Raw genomic sequence first — 22,354 nt, 5'->3', positions numbered from 1 at the left:
AAGCACCCCAGGATGAGCAGGTACTATTGAAGTCAGGGAGAAGGCTCGATAATTTAGAGGCTTGCTAATTAAAAGGCTCGTTAATATGCAGGTTGCCTGGAGGGGCCCCAAGTGAGCACAAGAGGGGGGGTCTCCTGCCTGCCTACTCGACTCCCTATCACTCCAGTCTCAGTGTAGGTGGTAACCCAGTCAATCAAGGCTGCTCTTTGCTTGAAAGAACCTGGCAGGTGCCCCATCACCACACCAGGGGAGCAGGGTAGAAACAGGCAGCCAAAATAATCAAGCAGTAGGCTTGCAACAATTGAAGACTTAAGAAAGAGGTAATGAAAGGGACACAATAGCTTAGTGTGTAGAAAATGGAGAGAAATGTTTCTCTCACTTCTTACGGGGCTTGCGCACAGAGCCCCACCACACACAGAGCTTCCTCAGAGCCCCACCACACACTTCCTTTCAATTTATGAAGGGTTGTGTGTTCCATTAACCCTCCACTGTGGTGGTTAGAGGGGCACAGGAAACTTTCTAGGCTAGGAGGGCCAGAGGGTAAGCCCACTAAGAGGAGGAAGGCAGGACTGAAAAGGAGGAAGTGAGAACTTCCCCTGCAGTTACAGCATCAAACATTGTTGCTAGTCAGGGCAGCGAATCCTGGCTGTTATGCCTTCATACCTTGTAAGAACACAAAATGTGATCACAGTCCTGGGCCTCCAACCCCATTCAGAGAATCAACAGACTCCCTCCAGTCAAAAAGAGTGAACCAGGCTCCCAGCAAGTGCCATGAACTAGACATGAAGCCAGTGTGGCATTTGAATGGCCAGAGATTTAGCTTTAAGCCAGCTTTGTGCACACTCCTGATCTCTATCCAACAGAGGGCTATCGAAGCCTACTAGCCATGATGGCTATGCTCATGATGGGCCATTGCCTGATGCAGCAGATTCTATGCTCTTATGTTAAGATCCAAAGGCGCCCTTCAGGTGTTGCTGCTGCCAAGCCAGACACCTCCTTGGATTAAAAATGAGAGCAAGCAGCATGGACGTTAATAAGTTAAAATGTTTAATTATGTTACATTCTTTGCTTATAAAAGTAGCTGATTTAGGTTATCAAAGATTAAGCATTAAGGCAATGGCAGATAAAGGAGGACATTGTTTTGTCACAAAACATGACATACCACAGTCAAGATCCAGTGTGCAGACTGACTGCTGGTTTAATATAAAAACTCACTGTGCTTTATAGTGCTGCTAACACAGTAGCAGCTGCTTCTTCCCACCTGACCTGTGCTCCAGAATTAAAAAGTATGTACATGTCTTTACATTTTTTTTAAAAAACCACAATTACTGCAAAATCTAATTTTCTGAATATACAAAACTATTTTTTACACAAGCCCTGCCTATAGTTACTAGTCCTCGGCCTTCACAGTGTGATCTCTTCCCGCAAGAGGAATTGCTGGATGAATTGCTGAGCTTTCCGCTTTTCGGCAATGTCTGGCTTGGTGTGACCAGGAGGGGGACGGAGCAGTAGCCCCCCAAATATGCTACCTGCACAGGAAACATGATAAAAAAATCCATTAGTGTTTGCATACATAAGTGGCATCTGAGTTCCATGTAAGAGGCTATCAAGGGGGATGACTGCCCTTCTCAAGGCCCACCGCACCAGCTGATGGTTTTTTGGCACGGTGTCCCGAATAATTAAATGCACAGGAGTTGAGATGCCAACTCACCACCTCCACTTGGCTCAACCTATGTTTTGAAACAAGCTGCTCTAGGGCATAGTTAAATGAGCTGCATTCCTGTTAGGTGTGTGACATGCCAAAACATTTAAATCAAATAGGTCACAACCCCGTTTATCCCAGTTCACTCATCCTAGGATCATCCACCAAAGCCAGGATCAGTTCTTACCAAGAATATTCACATCCAAGTGGTTTTTCACAGAGTGCTGCAGTAGTTCCCGCAGAAATGCTATCAGATAACTGAAGACGTTTTTATGACACTTGGGCAGCGTGGAAACCACCTGGGAACAACAGGAAGGAAGCTGTCGCACGCATGCAAACACACTTCCCCCACCAGGCAGCCTCTTGGCATTACATGTCTCCCATTTTGGCAGCCGGCCTTGTCTGGCTCACCTGATTGCTCAGCACATGGCTGTCAGCAGCCTCCAAGCACTTGTCGTACAGCGTGTAGCAGATGACCGGCTCAGGGAGACTCTCCAAGAAGAGCAGCAAAGCTTCCGCCACCGAGTGGTTGCTGCCATCTGGCCAGTGATGTTTAAGGAACAGGCAGTCGCCAAGATGAGGCCAGTGCCAGCTGCAATGCTGAGACACTGGGAAAGCCCACTCATCCATAAGGAAGCCCCAGCGTAAGGGGCTGCACAACCACAGAGGCAGTAAAAAAATGCAAGATGACAACTAGCTGCAATAAGGTATTCACAGGGGGAGAAATGTTTGCCTCATCTGGCACAGAAACCCAGTTCATAGGTAGCTGGGATGGGGATCGGGTTGGCTGAACTGCTAAGGGAGGGAGGGGGTAAACATGCATAGTCATACCTTGGGTTGAAGTAGCTTCAGGTTGAGCGTTTTCAGGTTATGCTCCGCGGCGACCCGGAAGTAACGGAACGCATACTTCCAGGTTTTGCCGCTCGTGCAGACGCTCAAAATGATGTCACCTGGAAGCGGCGAATCGCGACCTGTGCACACGCAGACGCACGTTGCGTTCGCTTCAGAATGCGAACGGGGCTCTGGAACGGATCCCGTTCACATCCAGAGGTACCACTGTACTTTGCAGAGAGAATCAGCAGACTCCACAAGGGAATGCAGTACAATTGCCTCTTATGCAGGGGTTACGTTCCAGAAACACTAGAAGGCTTTCCCAGCGTGGCAAGAGCATTTAAGCCCTCTGCCTTGCTTGCATTTAACTTGTAGAATTTCAACCAGCCTGCCTTCAACCGCATATGGTTGAAATCGTGCATAATATGCAGTTGTACTGTACTGAATTACAAGGGGTGGGAGAGAGAAAGATAATGCCAGTCCCGCTTTCAAACACACTTCCTCCAAGGATACTGAGCGTATCCATCATCCCTGTGTCCAGGCAATCACGGATCTGTTCAAACTCGACCCTCAGGCCCGGCTGCTGGAAGAGGTCCTCCTGCAAACGGGAGCAGCCACAGTAAAAGGCAAAGAAGGCAAAAAAAGATCAGTTTCACTTTGCTAGATCTGCTGGAAGTGCCTTCCTGTGGAGCTGCACCCATGAATACAATCACACATCCCAAGGGCACAATGAACCCAATGCAGCCAAACTCCAGGGCACAAACTGTGTAGAAGCCCCCTTGTTAGTTAGCAAGCACCATAGATACTGTTCTTTCCCCAGCATTTAATGAGCACTCCTGCCCCTGCTGGGCTTTGCCAAAGCTAAGCTCCTATCCTTCCCTCTTCCCATAACAAGGTCAAGCACACAAAAGGAAGTTCAGGTCCAGCGGCATCCTTCTAACCTGCTGGCAAGCATTGCGGTACAGGTGGTCAACCATCATCCACAACTCCTTAGGAATGTCCAAGGGCTTCTCGGGCCAGGAGGCATCATCATCATTTGACCACAATGGCAGCAGAACCTGGAAGGGAGCAACAGGGTTGGAGAAAGGCCATAGTCCCAGTGGTAGAGCACCTGCTCTATATGCAGAAGACTCCAAAGCTCAATTCCCAATGGCATCTCCAGGTAGGACAGGGAATGCCCCCCTGCCTGAAGAGCCATAGCCAGTCAGTGTGAACAGTCCTGGATTGGAAGGACTGTGTAGTCTAAGGCAGCATCCTCTGCAAAGCAGCATTGCACATGAAGCAGAGTTGGATGGTCCCCAAAGAGTCACCTAGTCTGCAATCCCCCTCCCAAGCCAACTCCCCCAAAATGTCTTTGGGATGAAGGGCAGCAGACTTGGTTGGCCGTAAGAACTCACTAGCTTCCTGATGGCCTCTGGCGACATCTCTTGGATGGGCTCCCTCATGTGGCACAGGGTCTGCAGGGGGCACCCGAAGCAGCTGGGCAGGTAGTTCCCTGACACGGGCAAGAAGTAATCTTTGCCCCGGTCGAGGTGCAGCACCAGGATGTCCTCCAGCTGGTCCTCTCCAGAGTTCAAGCGTGTTGCTGTTGACTTGTTCACAAACAGTTCCAACTCGACCGTCACCTCGGCATCTTCAGGGAGAAAGAAGATGGACAGTTTCACAACACTGAGCCTCAAAGCATCTCACAACCACATGTAGTTTGTGGGGTGGGGAGAAAGAGGAGGAAAGATGGATCCCTACAAGGAAGGTCTCTGATGGAAGATGAACAAGCTCCTGCTGAAAGAAGCATTCCGGAGCAAACGCACAAAATGCTCACCCAGCCCCACTGTCAACACACACCATGATCCACAGCGTCAAAGGCCTCAAAGGATAAACAGAGCTAGTGTGGTGTAGTGGTTAGAACGCTGGACTAGGACTTGGGAGAGACCAAGGTTTGAATCTCCACTTGGCCACCAAGTTTACCCGGCGCCCTTGGGCCAATCAGCCCAACCTACCTCACAGGGTTGTTGCTGTGGGGATTAAATGAGGAAGGGGAGAAAACCATGTACACCACTCTAGAGCTCCTTGGAGAAAAAGGCGGGGTATAAATGCAAATACCGGTAAATAAATGCAAACTGAGGGGCCTGGAGCTGCTCACTCGGCAACATCTCCAAGAAAAGGGGAGGGGTGGCTGCTCTGTGAGTGCAAAGACTGCAGGCAGAAGACTGTCTGGGTCCCTGGATAAGGCACTGACAGAGTGCCCATGGATACCCAGAGCCCTCCCTGCCCTGACAGCTGGTGAAATGCAAAAGGTACTTCGTGTCGCAATAAATCTGTCTTTAAATTTTTGCTGGACTTCTGCTGTTCTTGCTACAAACATGGCTGTTCTCCAGATCAATGAAGTGATATTTTAATTTGTAAGCAACTTTGGCTATTGGAGCTCTGAACCAGATTCGAAGCTTGAATCAAACTGAGCATATTTGGAGGGCCTTGGATGGATCAGGTGCACACAGCCACAGGATGCTGAATCAGGTTGGGCTGGTCAAGAGCAATCTGTGGCTGTCACCTGGGGGGAGGATCAGGCAAGAAGAGTGGTAAAACCCCATGAAAAGACAGAGAGCTCCCAGCTCACCAGGTAAAAGGAAGCCCTTGTGGGGGTTTGCCATCAGCCATGGCTTGCAGTAGGCTTCTTCATCCAGCTTGTTGATGAACTCAAACTGGCAAGGAACGGGCCCATTGTGGATGGTGAAGGATGCCATCTGGAGCTGCATGTACTTCACATCCTTGAAGAGGAACTGTGGGTGGGGGAAAGAACCACAAACACGGAGGAGAAGGGTGGGAAGGGAAAGGGGAGTTGTGCATATGTAGCCTGGAGAAGAGACTGAGAGGGGATAAGAAAGCCATCTTCAAATAACTGAAGAACTGTCTCCATGGAAGATGGAGCAAGCTTGTTTTCTCCTGCTCCAGAGGGGAGGACCTGAACCAATGGAAGGGACAAGGAAGGGGATTCCAATTAAAGGTTAGGAAGAACTTTCTGAGGGTAAGAGCCATTTGGTAGTGCAACAGAGTCCCTCGGAAGGTGGTGCACTCTCCTTCATTGGGGGGTTTCCAACAGAGGTCAGACAGACAGCTGTCAGGGATTCTGTAGCTGTGATTCCTACATGCCAGAGGTTGGACCCTAAATTACCCTTGAGGTCCCTTCAAACTCTACAATTCTATGAACCAAGGGCTTGACCCCCAAAAGCTCCACTGAACATCCAGGTCCCAGCGGCAAGCTTGGGTACGCTGGGAGGCTCATTATATGGAATGCCACGAGCTTGCCGTGCCCCATACGTGGTCTTGGGCCAGCAGGCCCAGTGGGGCTGTATCTCCAGAAGCAAGCCTCTTGATCCTGCCCACTGGCCAGGGCAGCAGCAGCAGCAGCAGATCCTACCTCCCTCTTAGAGAGGGTGACCGACGGGATGCTGGCGTTCTCCATCTTGTCCAAGGAGCGCACAATGTCTTCGAAGGATCTGCGGTAGAGCTCCTTGTCCACCACCTTCACCTGAATGGAACATGCAGCAGCAGAAGGGTCACTGGGGGGAGAGACAGAGGGGAGGAGGTTCCCCCTCCGAGGAGTCCTCAGCATCACCTGCCATATTAACTAAGCACCCAACACGCAAGCTGCAGAGGAAGCTGGCTGTCAAACGCATCCCATGGGGCACCCCCCCCCAAAGGGATGAAGGGTCCTGCAATCCCACTCCTCTGGCTTACACCAGCCACAATCCTTGTTCCAGTCCTTTCACCCCTGGACTGTATAAGCTCAGCGGATAAGGAGAGATGTCACCATCTGGTAGGTGCACAGGAAAGACCTACAGAAAGGAGGCCCAAGATTTTATTTTATTTTTTGCAAGGGTGGGGGTGAAGGTGGAAGATGCAGCATTTCCTTGTGCAGCACAGTGTCTGGCCAGCTTCAGAGCTAGCCAAGGTTGCTGGGATTCTGGGTTGGACTGGATGACCCTTGGAGTGCCCTTCCAACTCTATGATTCTGTAGAAGAGAAGGAGAGGGTGGCAAAATGGAGGGAGCCAGAGTGACGGGAGCCCTCCCCAGGCTCTCACACCAGCTGGGCTTGAAGGAGGCGGATGCCTACCCCAATGTCAAAGATGGCACTGACTGGCTTGTGGTCGCTGCCCCTCAAGGCCATGTGGCTTCGGTAGCTCAGCTGAGAGATATTCTTCCCTCTCCACAGGATCCGGTCACACCAGGCTGGCGTGCGGCATTTCTCACTGCATGGGAGGCAAAGCAAGGAGAAGAACGGTCATTTCAGCTGTTTTCAACCCAAGAACAAAGCCTTGCCATCTTCTGAGATGTAGGAGTCACTGGCAGCCCACAGTTGAAGTCTGCAGGGACGGTTTCTAGAGATGTCCTAGGAATGGTGGTCCGTATTACCCCATTAGCTTCCCCATACTCCACATGGATGTTCCTGTTCTATTAATTCACCTGCTCTGGAGAGTGAGTGGACCGGCCCCAGGCTTAAGAGCCACATGGGATGAACCTGGAAAGAGAACAGTGCACCCCGCTGGAAACCTCCCAAAAGGGAAATATGTAACTGCCAAATAAAATTACAATGCTTCTGTAAGCTATATCAGGAGAGGTTAGCTTCCTAAGTCCAGGGACATTATTGTTGTAGTTTAATTTATTACCCACCCCTTCACTCCAAGATCTCAGTGCGGACTGCAACAATTTAAAATACTACATTAAAAACATTTTAAAAAAACAACAACTTAGTTTAAAAATACCACAAAAAATAACATCTCATAAAAATAACAGTAACATGTAATAAAAAGTAACCGAAAATTCATAGTTGCTTATTTTTAGATCTGCAGTCTTTCTGCATTAGAAATCTCCAAGGCCTCTTTCTAAACAGAGATGACTTTTCCCACGTCGTGGGATGAATCCAGTAAAATACACCCTTTCATGCCATTTTAAACTACAGTGGTACCTTGGGTTAAGAACTTAATTCGTTCTGGAGGTCTCGTTCTTAACCTGAAACTGTTCTTAACCTGAAGTACCACTTTAGCTAATGGGGCCTCCAGCTGCTGCTGCGCCGCCGGAGCACGATTTCTGTTCTCATCCTGAAGCAAAGTTCTTAACCCGAGGTACTATTTCTGGGTTAGCAGAATCTGTAAGCTGAAGCGTCTGTAATCCGAGGTACCACTGTACTAACCAAAAGTGGCAGCTTTCAAAATGGTGGGAAGGGCTGCCACATCCCCTTGACATTAAGCCAAGGGGAACATTTTGCTTGTGCTTTCCCCAGTTTGTAGGCCCTCTGAGGTGGGGCCATCACTAGCTTGTGTATTTCAGGGGTTTTTTTCTCCAAAGCAGCATTGTAAGAACTGCTAACTGGATGTAAAAAAACAAAAAAAACAAAACGTAAGTTCACAGGTTAAAATGGCTTTGCATGAATGTTTTTTTGGTCTGGTCTTGTGCAGATGCTACAGAGAAACATCTGCACAAGAGAAGCCTCTGGGCTGGACCCTCACCACTTCCTTGTTAGAGATGGTGACATGCAAAGAACAGAGCACCCAAAATGGCTGTGACGCTCCTGACAAGCCTACCTGGTGTCCCAGTCATCAGACCCAGTGTTGTATTTGTACGTTGGCTGGAAGGAAATCTCTCCCTCCAGGAAGCCTTCAAAGACCGCCTTGGCCTCCATCTGCTTTTTCAGCTGAGAAGGAAAGAGAGCAGAGAGGTGAAACGGAGCAGCAAAGCATCTTTCGAACCCAAGCCTCCCTCGGGATTGTCCATGCCTCCCTTCCTGCTTTCTTGCGGCAAATCCTGCCTCCTGATGCAGGCCAACCACATCCATTAGAACTCCTGACTTACTAGAGCAAAATAGTCGATTGGTTATGCTACATGTCTTAAGGCTCCTTTGGAACTCACCAGGACTGTTTTCAGTCTTGATGGAATAACAGTCCAGTTGTGTTTTGTTAAATTTGCTTACAGATTTCTCAAAAATTGAATGGAAACATTTATTCAAAGGAGAAGTAAAGGGACTCTTGTAGCTGAAAGATTCCCCAGCCATTCCTAGCCACTTTCTGGAACCAGCTGCAGCAACAGAGTAGCATTCCCCAACACCTGCCCTGGCCCCATGAATGCTGCAAGAGCTCTGCACTCTCTCTTTGGAAGGTTGACCCTTGTTGGAAGGCAGATCTCGCCTGCCTACTGAAAGCTCCCTCACATACTTGGTCATGCTGATAAAGGGTGGCGAAATCGTGGGCCTCCACCAGCTTCTTCACCCGCTCCACGTCCTGCTCCTCCAGCCTGTAGTTCAAGTCTCCCAGCCACAAGACCACACTGCAAGGGAAGCGCTGGTGTAAGGAAATGGCTCCAGCACCCTTGAGGCTCTTCACAGCTCCTATTCCCAGCCACGTAACCCCAAGATGCACAGTGTCAACCCAGCAAATGAAGAGATGTTCCCAGCTCCTTGCCCACCCACAACCTTCCTAGTTCCTCCTACTAACTTGGAAGCAAATCAGGGACCACCAGAAGGTTTGGGAAACAGATGATCCTTGACACAAGTCCTAGACTTGAAGCCACCTCACATAGCTAAGAAAGTGGAAGACAGGCAGCAGACTACAGTGCTGGCAAAGAGAGCTGCTTTGTAGCCCTCCAGTTGGATTCCAAATCCCACTAGTACAGCCAAGGCCAGGGATGATGGGAACTGTAGTCCAGAGGACTCCCATCACTGGCAAACTGTCTTGGCTGATGAAATAAGCAGAACAACCAAACTACACAGCAGATACATGCAACTGTCTCCTGGGGGACTATAGAACCAGCAACTATAGAAGTCTATGAGCACAAGAAGGGAGGGCTGCTGTTGCTGAATCCCTTTCCTTCCAGCTGTTTCTCCATCCAAAACGCTCTCCTTCATGGGAGAAAGACACCGTGCAAGATGGGGTGGGGTTGTACTTTGAAAGGGAAAATGGCAGGAAGGAATGGGGTTAAGCAGCCACTCCCTAAACTGCTTTTCATTTTTTAAAAAGAAAGAAATTGTAGGTAAAAGAATCAAATTTACGTGAAGCCAAACAAATATTAAAAATTAGGGAAATGGGGTGAGGTGGGGGGGGGTGAAGAGAAGAGACAAGGTCCTGAGGAGACATGCCATAAGAAGACAACAGAAAACACAGTTCAGATGGGTCGGGTACAAATAATAAAATTATTATTATTATTATTATTGTTGTTGTTGTTGTTGTTGTTATTGTTGTTGTTATTATTATTATTATTCTTCCCAAACCCATAAAGCCAAATTTCCATATTTGCTCCACAACTTCACAGAAGAGGCTGGATGCTTTCCCACTTGCTTCCCTCCCCCTGCCCCCACTTACTCGTGCTTGCCAATGGTGAGGGGTGGGAGGCCTGGCTCTGGCGGGCAGAACTGCATGCGCCCACAGATATCACGGAAGTCCTGGTTCCGCCGCTCGTACTCCTCGGTGTGGGCTGCCAGGTGGGCGTTCACGAAGCAGACGGTGGTGTTGTGGAACCGGAAGCGGATGGCCACTCCCCCCTTGTTGCCCTTCATTCGCAGCAGAAGCAGAAGCAGCAGAGAAGGAGCCGGGGGAGAGAGAGAAGGTGGCGACTCTGTTCCCTGCCTGCTATGGAAGGAGCAGGCAGAACAGACTCCAAAGCAACCAGCCAAGACCTCTCTGAAGCAAGCAGGAAGGTGCAAAGAGAGGGCTTAAGAAGCAGGGGGTGGTTAACCTTTTGGGGGCCAAGGGGCTAAAGCAAAACTATGTAATGGTGGGCATGGCCAAGTTTTAATTAAAGGAGAAATTTTGGTGACTCACAAAAACTTTTGGGCATCACAGAATCATTGCAGAGGACCCACAGGAGCAGATAGTGCAGAGTCAGAGTGGTTACAGTGTCAGACTAGGATCAGGGAGAAACCAGGGTTTGAATCCCCATTCAGCCACGAATTCTATTGGGTGACTTTGGGCCAGTCACTGCCTCTCAGCCTAGCCTACCTCACAGGGCTGTTGTGCAAAGGAGAAGTGTGCGCACCACACTGAACTCTTTGCAGAAGAATGGTATATAAATGCAATAATAGTAACAATTTTTTAAGAATTTTTTTTTTAAAGTTTGGTAAATAGTGGAGGTGGGGTTGAGTTGGGACCCCTCAAAACCTTTCGAGGGTCCAGATGCAGCCCATGTTCTGCACCCAGGCCAAACCAAGCCCAGAGGCCCCCTCATGTCCATCTCCTGCAAGAGTAGTTGAGATGCTGGTATCATCAGCAGCCTCATCCCACCCCAGAAAGGATGAGGGGGCACCACCCTGCAAGGCTCTCACAGAGAGAGGTCTGGGTAGCCCCAGAATGGCAACAGCAGACTCTCCCCTGCCCACCCCCAGTTTGAGGGTGATGAATACTCACCATCCTCCCCATGATGCCCGTGCCAACCGTCTCGGCCTCCACCTCAGAAACATGCACAGCGAGCTCAGTCCTGACGTAGAGCAGCATCAGGATCCCAACAAGCCGGATAAGCTTTACCTGCATGTTAACCAGGGAAACAAATACACAAAGGCTATAGAATAATAGTTCTGTAGAGAAATGACCTCTTGGGGCCATTTAGTTCACACCCCTGAAATGCAGGAATCACAGCTCAGCAATCCCCATCCAACCTCTGCTTAAAAACCTCCAATGAAGGAGACTCCACCACCTTACTATCAAAGTCCTTCCTAATGTTTAGTCGAAACCTCCTTTGTTGTCGTTTGAGTCCACTGGTTCGTGTCCTACCCCCCTGGAGCAGCAGAAAAGAAGTTTTCTCCATGTGACAGCCCTCCAGATATTTGAAGATGGCTCTCATATCACCTCCCAGTCTCCTCTTCTCCAGGTTAAACATCCTCAACTGTTCCTCATCAGGCTTGTTTTCCATGCCCTTTATTGGTTGCCCTCTGCTAACGTTGCAGCTTGCCAATATGCCAGGTGTGACCTCGCTGGCTGCTGCCCACATTGCCCTGGAAGGAGAATGGAATTGCCTCCCCCCTCCCCCGTCCTTGCAGAAGGCCCCTTTTTGCCTCTCCCATCACCTGTGGACTTGAAGAAGGCATGAGCCTCTTTTACAGTCCTTCACATGGAAGCAGAGTCCCCTTGTTCCCAACCCCTGCCATTAACCTCTTCTGAAGAACATCCCACCCCCAAACACACACACACACACACAGAGGGCTGCATGAAGGGGCAGAAGAGCCTCAGGGAGAAAGAGGAGGTCACTGGCACCTCTCAGCAGCTGAAGCCAGCTTACCTTGGCATACTTGGCCTCCGGGTGAAGGCTCTCGGTCACAGCTTTGAACCATTCCTCTTCTTTTGGCGTGTCGTTGAAGAAAAAGGCCTCTTTGCTCAGGTCAAGCTCCTGGAAGCTGCATTCAAGAGAGCAAACCATGAGCTAGGGGCATACCCTCCCTCCATGGAGAAGAACCCAAGAAGGACCTGCTGGATCAGGTCAATGGCCCATGGAGTCCAGCATCCTCTTTTCACAGCGGCCAACCAGATGCCCTCATGGAAAGTCCTCAAGCAGGAACAGAGCGCAAGAGCAGCACTTTCTCCTCCTGCGGTTTCCAGCAAATGATATTCAGAAGCACTGCTGCGTCCAACTCTGGAGGCAGAGCCTAGCCACTGTAAGCTACTAGCCATCGGTAACCCTCTCCATGAATTTGCCCAATCCTCTTTTAAAGCAGTCTAGGTTGGTGGCCAACACTGCCTCCTGTGGCCGTGAGGCACTGCAGGAGCAAGAGACCTCCTCTACCTAGTGAAGCAGAAAGATGAAGGGTCAATTAAACCAGACGGCATCCAAGTGTTCAAGTGCTCACACACGTGCATCCAAGTGGGCAATGCTCATCAAGAGAAGGAGGACTAGGGCAGGAGGGCATGGCAGGTGCAAATCCCTCCCACCCAGCTCACCAGGTGACCTGAGAGTGAGTCACTGCCTCTCAGGCTCGCCTACCTCACATGGCTGATGTACAGACAGAATGAGGAGGGGATGACCCATGCATGTTACTTTCGCTCCTTGGAGGAAATAAGAGGTGGACGAGAAACATAACAATAAATGGATGAGAAAAACATACCCCACACAGTAAATGTCTGGGGGCTCAGCATCGTGGCTCAGCCAGGGCTGGAGAGTCTCCTTGGGCGACTGGCCGTTCACGTTGTATGTGCCCACGAAAAACCTGCCAGGAAACACACAAAATCTTGCTCCGGATCTTGCCAACCACCTCTGCCCCACCAGCACAGGAGGAGGAGGAACCCCACTGCCATTCCTACACCCAGGCCCAGCTGCCCTGGCACCTGAGTGAGAGCTAGCGTAGTGCAATGACCTATGGTCTAGGACCTGCGAAGCCAGGGTTTGAATCCACTCTCAGCTATGAAACTGTGACCTTGGGGGCCAGTCACTGCTTCTCAGCAAACCCTACCCCACAAGGTCATTGTGGGGATTAAATGAGGAAGGGGAGAAACACGCACCTATCCCACTGTGAGCTCACCAGAGAAAAAGGTAGAGTATGAATGCAATAAATAAATAGGCAAATAGCCAAGGGGCTTGTGCATTTGTGGTGGAAAAGGCTCAGCATCATTCAAGGAATCCCCCTAGGGGAAGCGTGGAGCTGCCTTTGCCACACACACCTGGCACTGCTCTCAGAATCACCCTTACTTGAAGCCCTGGAGGTATGTGTACTCGTCCTCCTTCTGCAGGAGCTGAGACTTGATGATGGTGTCTCTCAGCCCAAAGGTCTGCATGGACAAGCCCCGCATCTCCTCTGACACCAGCACACTGGAGGACCGGACCATCTCGCTGGTGATGTCATTCTTGGGCTTGTTGGGCCTGGAAACGAGAGGAAAGGGCAGAGGGAGGGAGGGAGATTGGGGAGGGGGGGCAGGGGTTGGTTTATTTCAGGTGTTGTTGCTATCGGCAGAAAGCAAAGAGGAGCCAGGAGCCCCACGCTGGCACAAGGAGGGCCAGAGTGGGGCTGCAACACTAACCCACATGCCTCCCCATCACTGCCTTGAATCAGTGCCAGGAGGGAAAGCCCACTTTGTTCTAGACTTACAAGGATTGCATCCTCAAGACAGGACCACTGCCCCCCTTACAGGTCTGCAAGAGGACAGGTGAGGACTGCCCCCCCCATTAGATAAAGGGTCTTATCTGGCACTTTGGAGTGGCCCAACTGTGGGCCCAATCCAATTTGGGAGCCTTGCACAAGCACACGGTAGGGATTGTCCTTTGCTTCCAAATTGCTATAGTACTTGTCAGGCAGGTTACTCTTTAAAACAGTGGTTCCCAAAGTGGTGCCCTCTGAGGGGCTGTGGGATACCCTGCGTGGGGGTACTAAGAGGAGGGGGGGAGGAGTGCCGCAGGTACAAATGACTATCAGACTTAGAAAAGTTGGTAAAACTAGATCAAGTTCATTCATTTTGTTGAATTAAACCAATTAGTTCTACAGTGGTACCTCGGGTTAAGTACTTAATTTGTTCCAGAGGTCCGTTCTTAACCTGAAGCACCACTTTAGCAAATGGGGCCTCCTGCTGCCGCCGCGCCGCTGGAGCACGATTTCTGTTCTCATCCAGAAGCAAAGTTCTTAACCCGAGGTACTATTTCTGGGTTAGCAGAGTCTGCAACTTGAAGCGTCTGTAACCTGAAGCGTTTGTAACCCGAGGTACCACTGTAATTGGATTATGAATAAATATGCAATTGTTACTGTGTGCTATTATTATGTTATTATCTTCCTTAGTGGGTCATGCAAACCACTATTCTGAATAATGCCTTTTATAGAACCAAGGGGCCAGGGGCCAGATAAGGTTTGGGAACCACTGCTATAAAGAGAGAGGGAAGGGATAGTAAAAGAAATTTCAGGGAGGCTCTGCTCCTGTTAACTTTTGGAAGTTTGCCTGAGAAAAAGACACTCTCTGAACTGCAATCCAAGCCCGGCAACCCCAGAAGCAAAAGGCACAGAGGCACTCTGACCCCATTACGTTACATGTTTCCAAGGCTGGCTGTGGCTGTCATGTTCAACTTACTTGGGGACGGCGGCAGCAGGACTGGCACCACTTGTGCTGCCCATCTGGTTCATAGCTGGTGGCTGTTTCCCTTTCTGCTTTGGGTCCTCATTCCCAGCAACTCCTAGAAGCAAAAGGAAGCCCATGAAAGCTGTCTGTCTCTGACCAGTGCCTGGGAAATCTCAGCCTGCCCAAGGCTGACTCTCAGAGAAGGAGGAGGCTCCTCCATTATCTCGGCTACACCATTCCTAGGGGTGGGGAGAAGGGCAGGCTGCCAGAATGCTGTGCTCCTCACAGTCGGTCTCAGGGATGGCCAAGCGGAAAAAGATGAACATAGCAAGAGGGAGAACTTGAGAGGAAAGCGAGCAAGCTGCCTTTTAGCACAGATCAGAACCACAGGCCACAATGAGAGCAGAAGCAGCGAGCACTGTGGGCTAGGAAAGAGGGTCCAGCATAGCCAATGGCAGCCTCCCAGATCCAAATTCCCGCTCCTGCCTTCTCCAAGGGATTAATGTTCTGGTCCTACACAAAAGCCACCTTTTCTCTCACCCCTTACTAGTCTGAAAAGCAGGCAGCAGGACAATCACGTGCCCCAGAGAAACGACAATGTCATCTGTGCTTCACGTTACTGGGTTTTTAGACTACTTAATTACAAGCGGTCTTTGACTTCACCTGCAAAAGCACACCCCTCCATCAGCTCCCGAGACAGACAGATGCCAACGGTGTTATTAGCAGATTATCCGAATGCCAATGGTGTTATTAGCAGTTTTTCACATTATGTTTCTTCCAGGCCAGAAGTAGAGTATTAAAATCACGGGGTGCAGGCAAAGCTGCCCATTTTGCAACCCTCTCTCTGCACCAGATAAGCCTGCCTGAGCAAAGCCAGAAACATCTAAAGTGATTCAGCAGCATGGGGGGGGGGGAGGTTGAGTCCACAAATAGCACACCACGGACACACCAATCACTCACAATCTCTTACATTCCTAGAGACTGAGCTTTTGATGGTGCTGTATGTTTGTTTTTAAGTCACATTTCAAAGCTCAAGGAACCAATGGATCCACATACTGGGGAGGGGGGGTCTTCCAGGGTACTGAAAAAGAAGTGCAACCACAGTCACAATTTAGCAAACCTTCAAACTTCAGAAGTTTGAATATTTGAAACTGAGTTCTGATTAATGCTTTAAGAACCCTGAACTTTTAAAAACAGGTTAAGCTCCCTCCTAAAGCCCAGCATCCCAGTGTCCAAAATGAGGAATACTGTCTGTAAAGAATTTTCTTTCAGTAGACCACGGGTCAAGTGTTTGTGAGTAAGCTCCACTTTCAACATCTCTATATTCTTTTGGCTTAAACAGCAACATCCGCTCCTGTTGGTAATCCACTTTCTGCAGGATGACGAAAGGAAGAGGCACTGGGGTGGAGGGAGAGAAACCAGCCGAACTTCTCTGAGGCCAGAAGCAGCCCCACCACTGCTGCGCTTGCAGACAAGCCCAGGCCAGGCAAGAGCATCGGGTGGGGTGGGGGATTGCACCACCCCCACCCACCAGGAAAGCCTGAAGCCAGCCGTGCCTGGGACTGGGGAAAAGAGCCTTGAAATTGCAACATTGCAAAGAGCTTCCTGCCTCCACATGGAGCATCGCCAGGCAGCAGGTGGGGGCTGCTTGGGCAGAGAAGGAAAGTGTTGGAGGGGGGGATCCCTTAGCCCTGAAGCCCACCGCACCCAGGGAGCATTTTCCCCGTTTTCCCCGCAGGCGGAATGGGCTCCCAGCCAGGAACCAGCAGGTGCTGCTGCTGCTGCTGCAGGAGCAACCAGGGACCCGAGGCGGGCAGGCGGCTGACTGCCGCCAAAGGATTTCCTGCCGCCAGGCCAACGGATCTCTCTCGACTCCTCCCTGCAGAGGAGCCCGGCTCTCTCCATCCCTCCAGGCAGGGCAAAAGCCGCTTTGGGTGTGTTGAAAATGCAGCCAAAGTACAAGGGCGAAATCCTCCTCCTCCTCTTGAGTAGTTGCCTGCGCGGAAGAAGCGCCAGCCGAGGAAAAGGCGGGTAGCCCGGAGCAGCAGGAAGAGGGCGCGCCTCCGGGCTGCCCCCGCCCAGCCAGCACCTGCAGGGCTGGCCTAGGGCTGCAGCGCGCGTCGGGGAAGGGGCCCAGCATCTTCCTTCCCTTAACCGGGCTCTAGTATGGGCGGGACCTGCTGCCGCCTCTCCAGGCGATGCAAGTGGCGGCGGCCCTGCTTTCCTCACAACGGCCCTGCGAGGTAGGACACAGTCTGGAGAACCCCCCGCTCCAAGGGGCTTCCCGCCAGTAGGCTAGCCAGCCGGCCGGCCGGCCACCACAGACAACGGCGGGCCATCTCTTCCTCCCGAGTCGCGATCAAGCGCCTAGTCCTCAGCGCGCGCCTCTTCCTACCTGCGCGCCGCAGCCAAGAAGCGCACATCGCCCGGTCTGAATCCCAGGAGCTGCTGCCCACCAGGCCACACCCTTCGCTCGGCTCAGCCAATCACAGTGGGGTTCGCCTCCAGAAACGCCCCCGCCCGAGGGTGGAGCGGATCCAGATCAGCCCAGCGGAGCTCAGCAGCGCCCCCACAGGAGGAATGGCAAGATGCGGACTCCCTCGCCTCGCGCTGCCGCGGCTAAAAATGCCTTGATTCAATCGTCGATGGTCATGATCATCACAATGAGCATTGCAAGCGGACCGCCCCCCTCATGCTTTGGGAAGCTCCGTGTGCGCTGACGACCCGCCATACATAATACTGGTCGTGCCAGCAGCTCTACTCCCGCGTCTGTCCCGCTGGCGGAACATTAAGGGGTGAGGGAAGAAAGGCTAAAAGAGTCCGATCAAGTGCGCTTGAGCTTCACCGCAGTTGGGAGTTACAAGGCTAAGGTTTTTGGGCAAGTAGGGGTGGGGGAGAGATTGATGGATGTGGGAGAGGAAAGTGGCAGCCCCTTGGACTTCTGGGCAGGAAAGGGGGCAGTCACTCAAGGCATAAGTTAAAGGTTAAGTTCAATGGGTTATTATTAGGATATAAGACCCTTATCACCTTGGGACCAGTTTACCTATGAGATTGCCTTACCTCCTGTTCACCCACTCAGCCGCTCCAATCTGCAGAACTGGCACTATTACAGATGCCTCATAATAATACCCATTCCACATTTGTAAGAATTCAATATTTTAGTGTGGCAGCACCTACACTCTGGAACTCGCTGCCTATTGATATCAGGCAGGCGCCTTCACCCTACAGTTTTCAGCACCTGCTAAAAACATTTCTGTTTAGACTAGCCTACCCAGATATTTATGAAGCTGATGTGAGTTTGAATCTGTTTTTGTTTATAGTTATTTTTACTTCTATTAAGTCTTAAATTATTGTTAATGCTTCCTATTTGTAATATTATCCTGGTTGTTGTTGTTGTTTTTTTTTTTTGTAAACCGCTTTAAGGTTGTTTGCAATCAAACAGTGTGTAAATTTTATGAAATTAATAAATTAGGTAGGAGGAGGACCCCATTAATGGAAGGAGACGAGTAGAAAGACCCACTGTGCTGCACTGGGATATATTTTGGAGGCTCTCTTTCTGGTTAGTCTTACCACTCAACTACAACAGCACATAGGCAGAGTTTGGATTCTTCCTTCTTGTTGTCTTAACTGTCTGCTGCTGTCTTGTTGCCATCCTGCCCTAGAGTGACACAGGAGAGGGGCTTTCAAGTCTAGTGGAGGCCCCATTGCATTAGCAAGCAAGCACCAGATCTGTCCCACCATGACAAATGCATCTTGCTCACTTGCTCTCTCCAGGTCATCCTCTCACAGGCAGAGGATTTAATTGTTTATTTTATATTCTGACTTATACTCCCAGTGCAGGACCCATGGCAGCTCGCAGCATAAATTAAAACATATATGGTATAACTAAGCACAAACAATACAGGCATTAAAAACTAACCCTATTACAAACAGCACTGAAACTACTTAAAACCATTTAAAACCACACAAACACACACATACACCACCGCTCAGAAACCCTACAACAACAGCCAGTTAGTGGCCTAAGGCTTGTCAAAACAAAAAAGTTTTTGACTGCTGGCTAAAGGAAAGCTAGCCTCTTGTGGAAGGGAGTTCCACCATCTGGGAGCAACCATTAAGAAGGCCTTCTCTCATGTCCTCACCAAGCATGCCTGTGAAAGTAGTGAGACTGAGAGAAAGGCCTTCCTAGAAGATCTCAAAGCCCAGGCAGGCTAATTTGGAGAGATTCAGTCCTTCAGATAGCCTGGACCCAAGCCATATAGGGTTTTAAGGTCACAACCAGCATTTTGAACTGCAAACAACCAAGCAGCCTTGTAACAACAGTGGAGCCATTGTAAAAAAGAGGATCCAAGCTACGCCCTTGCCAGCATCAGGGACCAAGATACTTCCAGCTGTTCCTCAGTGGGTTGTTAGACTACTTGCACAACATAGGCTCCTCTAACCTTGCCAAGCTCTGTGACCAAGGGAAGCCCAGGGCTTGGAAGCCCAGACCATATTTCTTATCATGAAATGCAGCACTGGAACGCATCAGTGTAGTATGGTATATGGTGGTTTGAAGCCTTTTAAAGAATTGGTCACTGTGGCAAGCTCCCATATAAGCCTCAGGACTTCAACACTGACCCCCACTCCAGTCCTTTGCAAAATCAAATGTAGCCCAAACTTTGAGGCAACAGAGTCTCGTACCTGCTGGGCTGCAGCGCTTCCTGACCTCTGTCAAGAAAGTCTGTGTCTGGGAACCAAAAGGCAGCTGCACTAGCAAGTTGGCGTCGCTTGAGATGATCTGGACAGTGACATCAGAGCCTATAGGAGACGGAGAGAGGAGAGCAGCATAAACAACTTTGTGGGCTGACTTTGGGAGAAGTATTTCTGGAGAATAAGCTGCAGGAGCTCTCCTATTGCTGCCCCACCATGCAGCAGCATGGACAAACCTGGGCACAGCTAAAGCTACCCAGAAGCCAATGGCTGCATCATTCTCGTTCCCCATAAGCGACCATGGAAATATCTGTATTGAAGGGCACCATGCACACTTATAAAATGAACAATATACATATGGACGCAGCAGTGGGGATCAGTGGCAGCACCTTCAGGCAAAGCTCCACATGTGTGCCTAGTACACAAAAACAAGGCAAGTTTTAATCTTTCAAAAAGTAATATTCCAGCCCACATGGGTTACAGAGATTGGCTTTGAAGTGTGTGGTTGGTGAAGTTTCAGAATTCAGAGAGGGTGGGGCAGGAGGAAGGCAGGAGGCGGGAAGTGAGAGAGAAATTAAATAAGAAACAAAGACTTAGTGGAAGCAGAACAAAGCAAGCAGAGGAGCTTATCTCAGTGGGAACTGGCTGGCTTGGGCCTGTGTGTTGCCCAGTCAGTGAATGCTGTAGCATTTCCCAGGTACAACAGTTTGGTTATTTGTGTAGTGTGGAGAACAATCCATGGCCCCATTGGTGCTGCTCACAGCTCTGCTTGCTAGGGCGTGAGTGAAGCAATACCAGAAAAGAGGGGCAGGCACCATCACACTTCTGGGGAATCATTGTTTACAAGAACCACAGCAGATGCTTACCTACAATGTGCAGGTCATTCTCCCCAGCGACTGTCAAAGGAGAAATTATTATTTTTATTATTTTAGTCATTTATTTGTATCCTGCCTTCTTCCTAGCTCAGGACTCAAGGTGGCTCACACAAATTAAAGCAACACATATAAAATACAGAAAGCTAAAAACATACAAAAGATAGTTTAAAAGCTGCCTGTCAGGTGGTTGGTGGAAATGCCACCAAAGGGGTCCCCCAAGCTCCCCCCATAAGGCCTGGTCACTGATTATTTATTATCTGGGACGGGGGTGGTCAAGGGACAGAAACACGGGTGACAACGTTCCCCAAAGAGTGCATCCACTACCTGGCTCTTTGGGGGATCATTCATCCTGGATTCCTCCTACTCAAGTGGGTCAACGGGAATCATTTCAAGCGCCCCGACTCGCGGGGGTGGGGGGGTGGGGAGGCAGCGGAGCCTTCCCTGCAGAGGAATGTGGCAACGAAGTCAATAAGCCAGAAAGGAGAGCTAGCCCTCACCTTCTTCCACGGCAAAGCCTTCTTGCAGGAGCAGGACCTTCTCCAGGCGCACGTCCTCGGCGGTGATGGCCATCCGCCGGTGGCTGTACAGGCAGATCCTGCGGAGACAGAGCCGGGAGACCCCGCGCCCTCCCCATCAGAGACCAGGATCGTGGCCCCAGCACCTCGCCCACCACGTCTCAGCACCCCGGAGATGCTCCTGTCCCAAGCCCGCTCCTCCCTCCACAGTCCACCTCCCCCGGCCCCCTCCTGGGATCCCCAGCGCCCCCTTCCGCTCGCTCCCGGGAACCTGCTCCTCTCCGGGGCCGCGCGAGACGGAGGAGCCGGGAAAGGAGGAGCAGCAGCCGCACGGAGGGGCGGGGAGGAAGGAAGAGACCCGCCTCCTCCATTCCACGACCGGCTCCTGCCCTCACCTGTCTCACCTGCCGGGCGCGGCGGACTTACATGGCTTTGCCGTGGCTCTCCACCAGGCCCAGCAGCCGGCTCTCCCCACCAGCCAGGAGCCCCTGCACCGCCTGCAGCCGGAGGTCAAGGAAGGGGCCGGAAAGTGCCGGAGTGGCGAGCGACCCCCGCCCCGCCCTGCCCGCCCTCCCTGCTGGGTCCTTCCCGGGGCGGCCCCCAAAGGATACGACCAGGCAGGTCTCCCCCGCCGAAAGCGATTCCTGGATGGGCACCGACTGATCCATCCTGCGTGGACGGCGGAGCAGGCGGCACTCCCCGCTGCTGCTGCAGGAGGGAGAGGGTCGCCCGGACCCGGCCGGCAGCCCCCGCCGCAACCGGGGAGCGTCAGGAACCGAGCCGAGAAGGAAGCGGCGGCGCTGGAGCCTGCAGGCCTGTTTCCTTGAGCACGGCGGGGCGGGGGGAGAAGACGGGTCCCGCCTCCGGCCTGGCCGCGGCTGCCTTGGCGGCTCCGGCCTCCCGGGCGGGTGCAGGAAGGCGAGAGGAGGAGGCCGCCGACGCATGGGCGCTCCCAGGCCCCGACGAGGCGCGGGAAGGGCGGCTCCGGGCTCCTGCCACCGGCCTTCCGCCCACGGAGCGGCTACTGCCCGGACTGCAAACCCTTTCCTTGCTCGACGGACTCGCCGAAGCTAGACATCCACCCGCCCCGTCTGCTGCCAGTTGAGCAAGGCAGCGCAGCTTGCCACTTCCCTAAAATGATGCTGCCAGCTCCCCCTGGAAGGTGCAGGGGCCCCCCCGACCCTCAGTACATAGTGTGGCCGCCTGAGAAGGCCCAGGACGGCAAGCGACTTCCGAAAAGCAAGGAGGCGCCCAGGGCCAGACCTCATTGATCAGCCACTGATCTTGGCAGTTACCTGTTGTAGTGATTGCAAAACCTTGGGTGGGTTTTCTGCCTCTGTGGAGGACACACGGTGCAGGCCCAGGGCAGAGACATGGACTTTAAACACACACACACTGCTCATCTAGTTAAATAGATTTATTTGCAATTTTTAGGCAAGAGAAACATTTCTGATAACTAGGAACTGGGCGGTGGGTGGAGAACGACAGGCAGCCCAGCGAGAAAGTGGGTCCCTCATTTAAGGTAGCAGCTAAGATCAGCCATGGCAGCAAGGACCTTTAGGGGGGGAATAAGCAAACTCCCCCCCCCCTTCTCCCTTGGCCCATCACCCCTGCAGAGCCAGAAGGGGGTTCACAGAGCCAGCTAGCAGGAAGCCAGGAGAGAGCAGGGTAACTCTAGTTTAAATAACAAGGTGGGGGGTTCACCCCGTTTCCTTCACCTCCCTACC

The 22,354-nt window shown here is 51.4% G+C and overlaps 1 protein-coding gene across 1 annotated transcript; it reads right to left on the bottom strand.

The window, feature by feature from the left end:
- Positions 1–1,026: 1,026 nt before the first annotated feature.
- Positions 1,027–21,703, bottom strand: INPP5B (inositol polyphosphate-5-phosphatase B). The gene is made up of 22 exons (XM_081922694.1): positions 21,239–21,703; positions 21,054–21,124; positions 20,610–20,707; positions 20,104–20,133; positions 19,229–19,345; positions 14,558–14,660; positions 13,194–13,364; positions 12,613–12,714; positions 11,793–11,907; positions 10,925–11,041; positions 9,884–10,071; positions 8,741–8,852; positions 8,114–8,223; positions 6,646–6,781; positions 5,949–6,059; positions 5,148–5,310; positions 3,931–4,166; positions 3,475–3,591; positions 3,047–3,131; positions 2,114–2,241; positions 1,890–2,001; positions 1,027–1,529 (listed from the first exon to the last, which is right to left on the bottom strand). Exons 1-22 carry the CDS (start codon positions 21,569–21,571, stop codon positions 1,405–1,407), a joined length of 2,880 nt encoding a protein of 959 aa, XP_081778820.1. The 5' UTR covers positions 21,572–21,703; the 3' UTR covers positions 1,027–1,404.
- Between the last annotated feature and the right edge of the window lie 651 nt (positions 21,704–22,354).

The sequence above is a fragment of the Podarcis melisellensis genome (genome assembly GCF_964234715.1).
Source record: "Podarcis melisellensis genome assembly, chromosome: 8".
In the NCBI taxonomy this organism is placed as follows: Eukaryota; Metazoa; Chordata; class Lepidosauria; order Squamata; family Lacertidae; genus Podarcis; species Podarcis melisellensis.
Note: the sequence above shows the minus strand (reverse complement) of the source record. Positions and strands in the feature narration are given on the sequence as shown.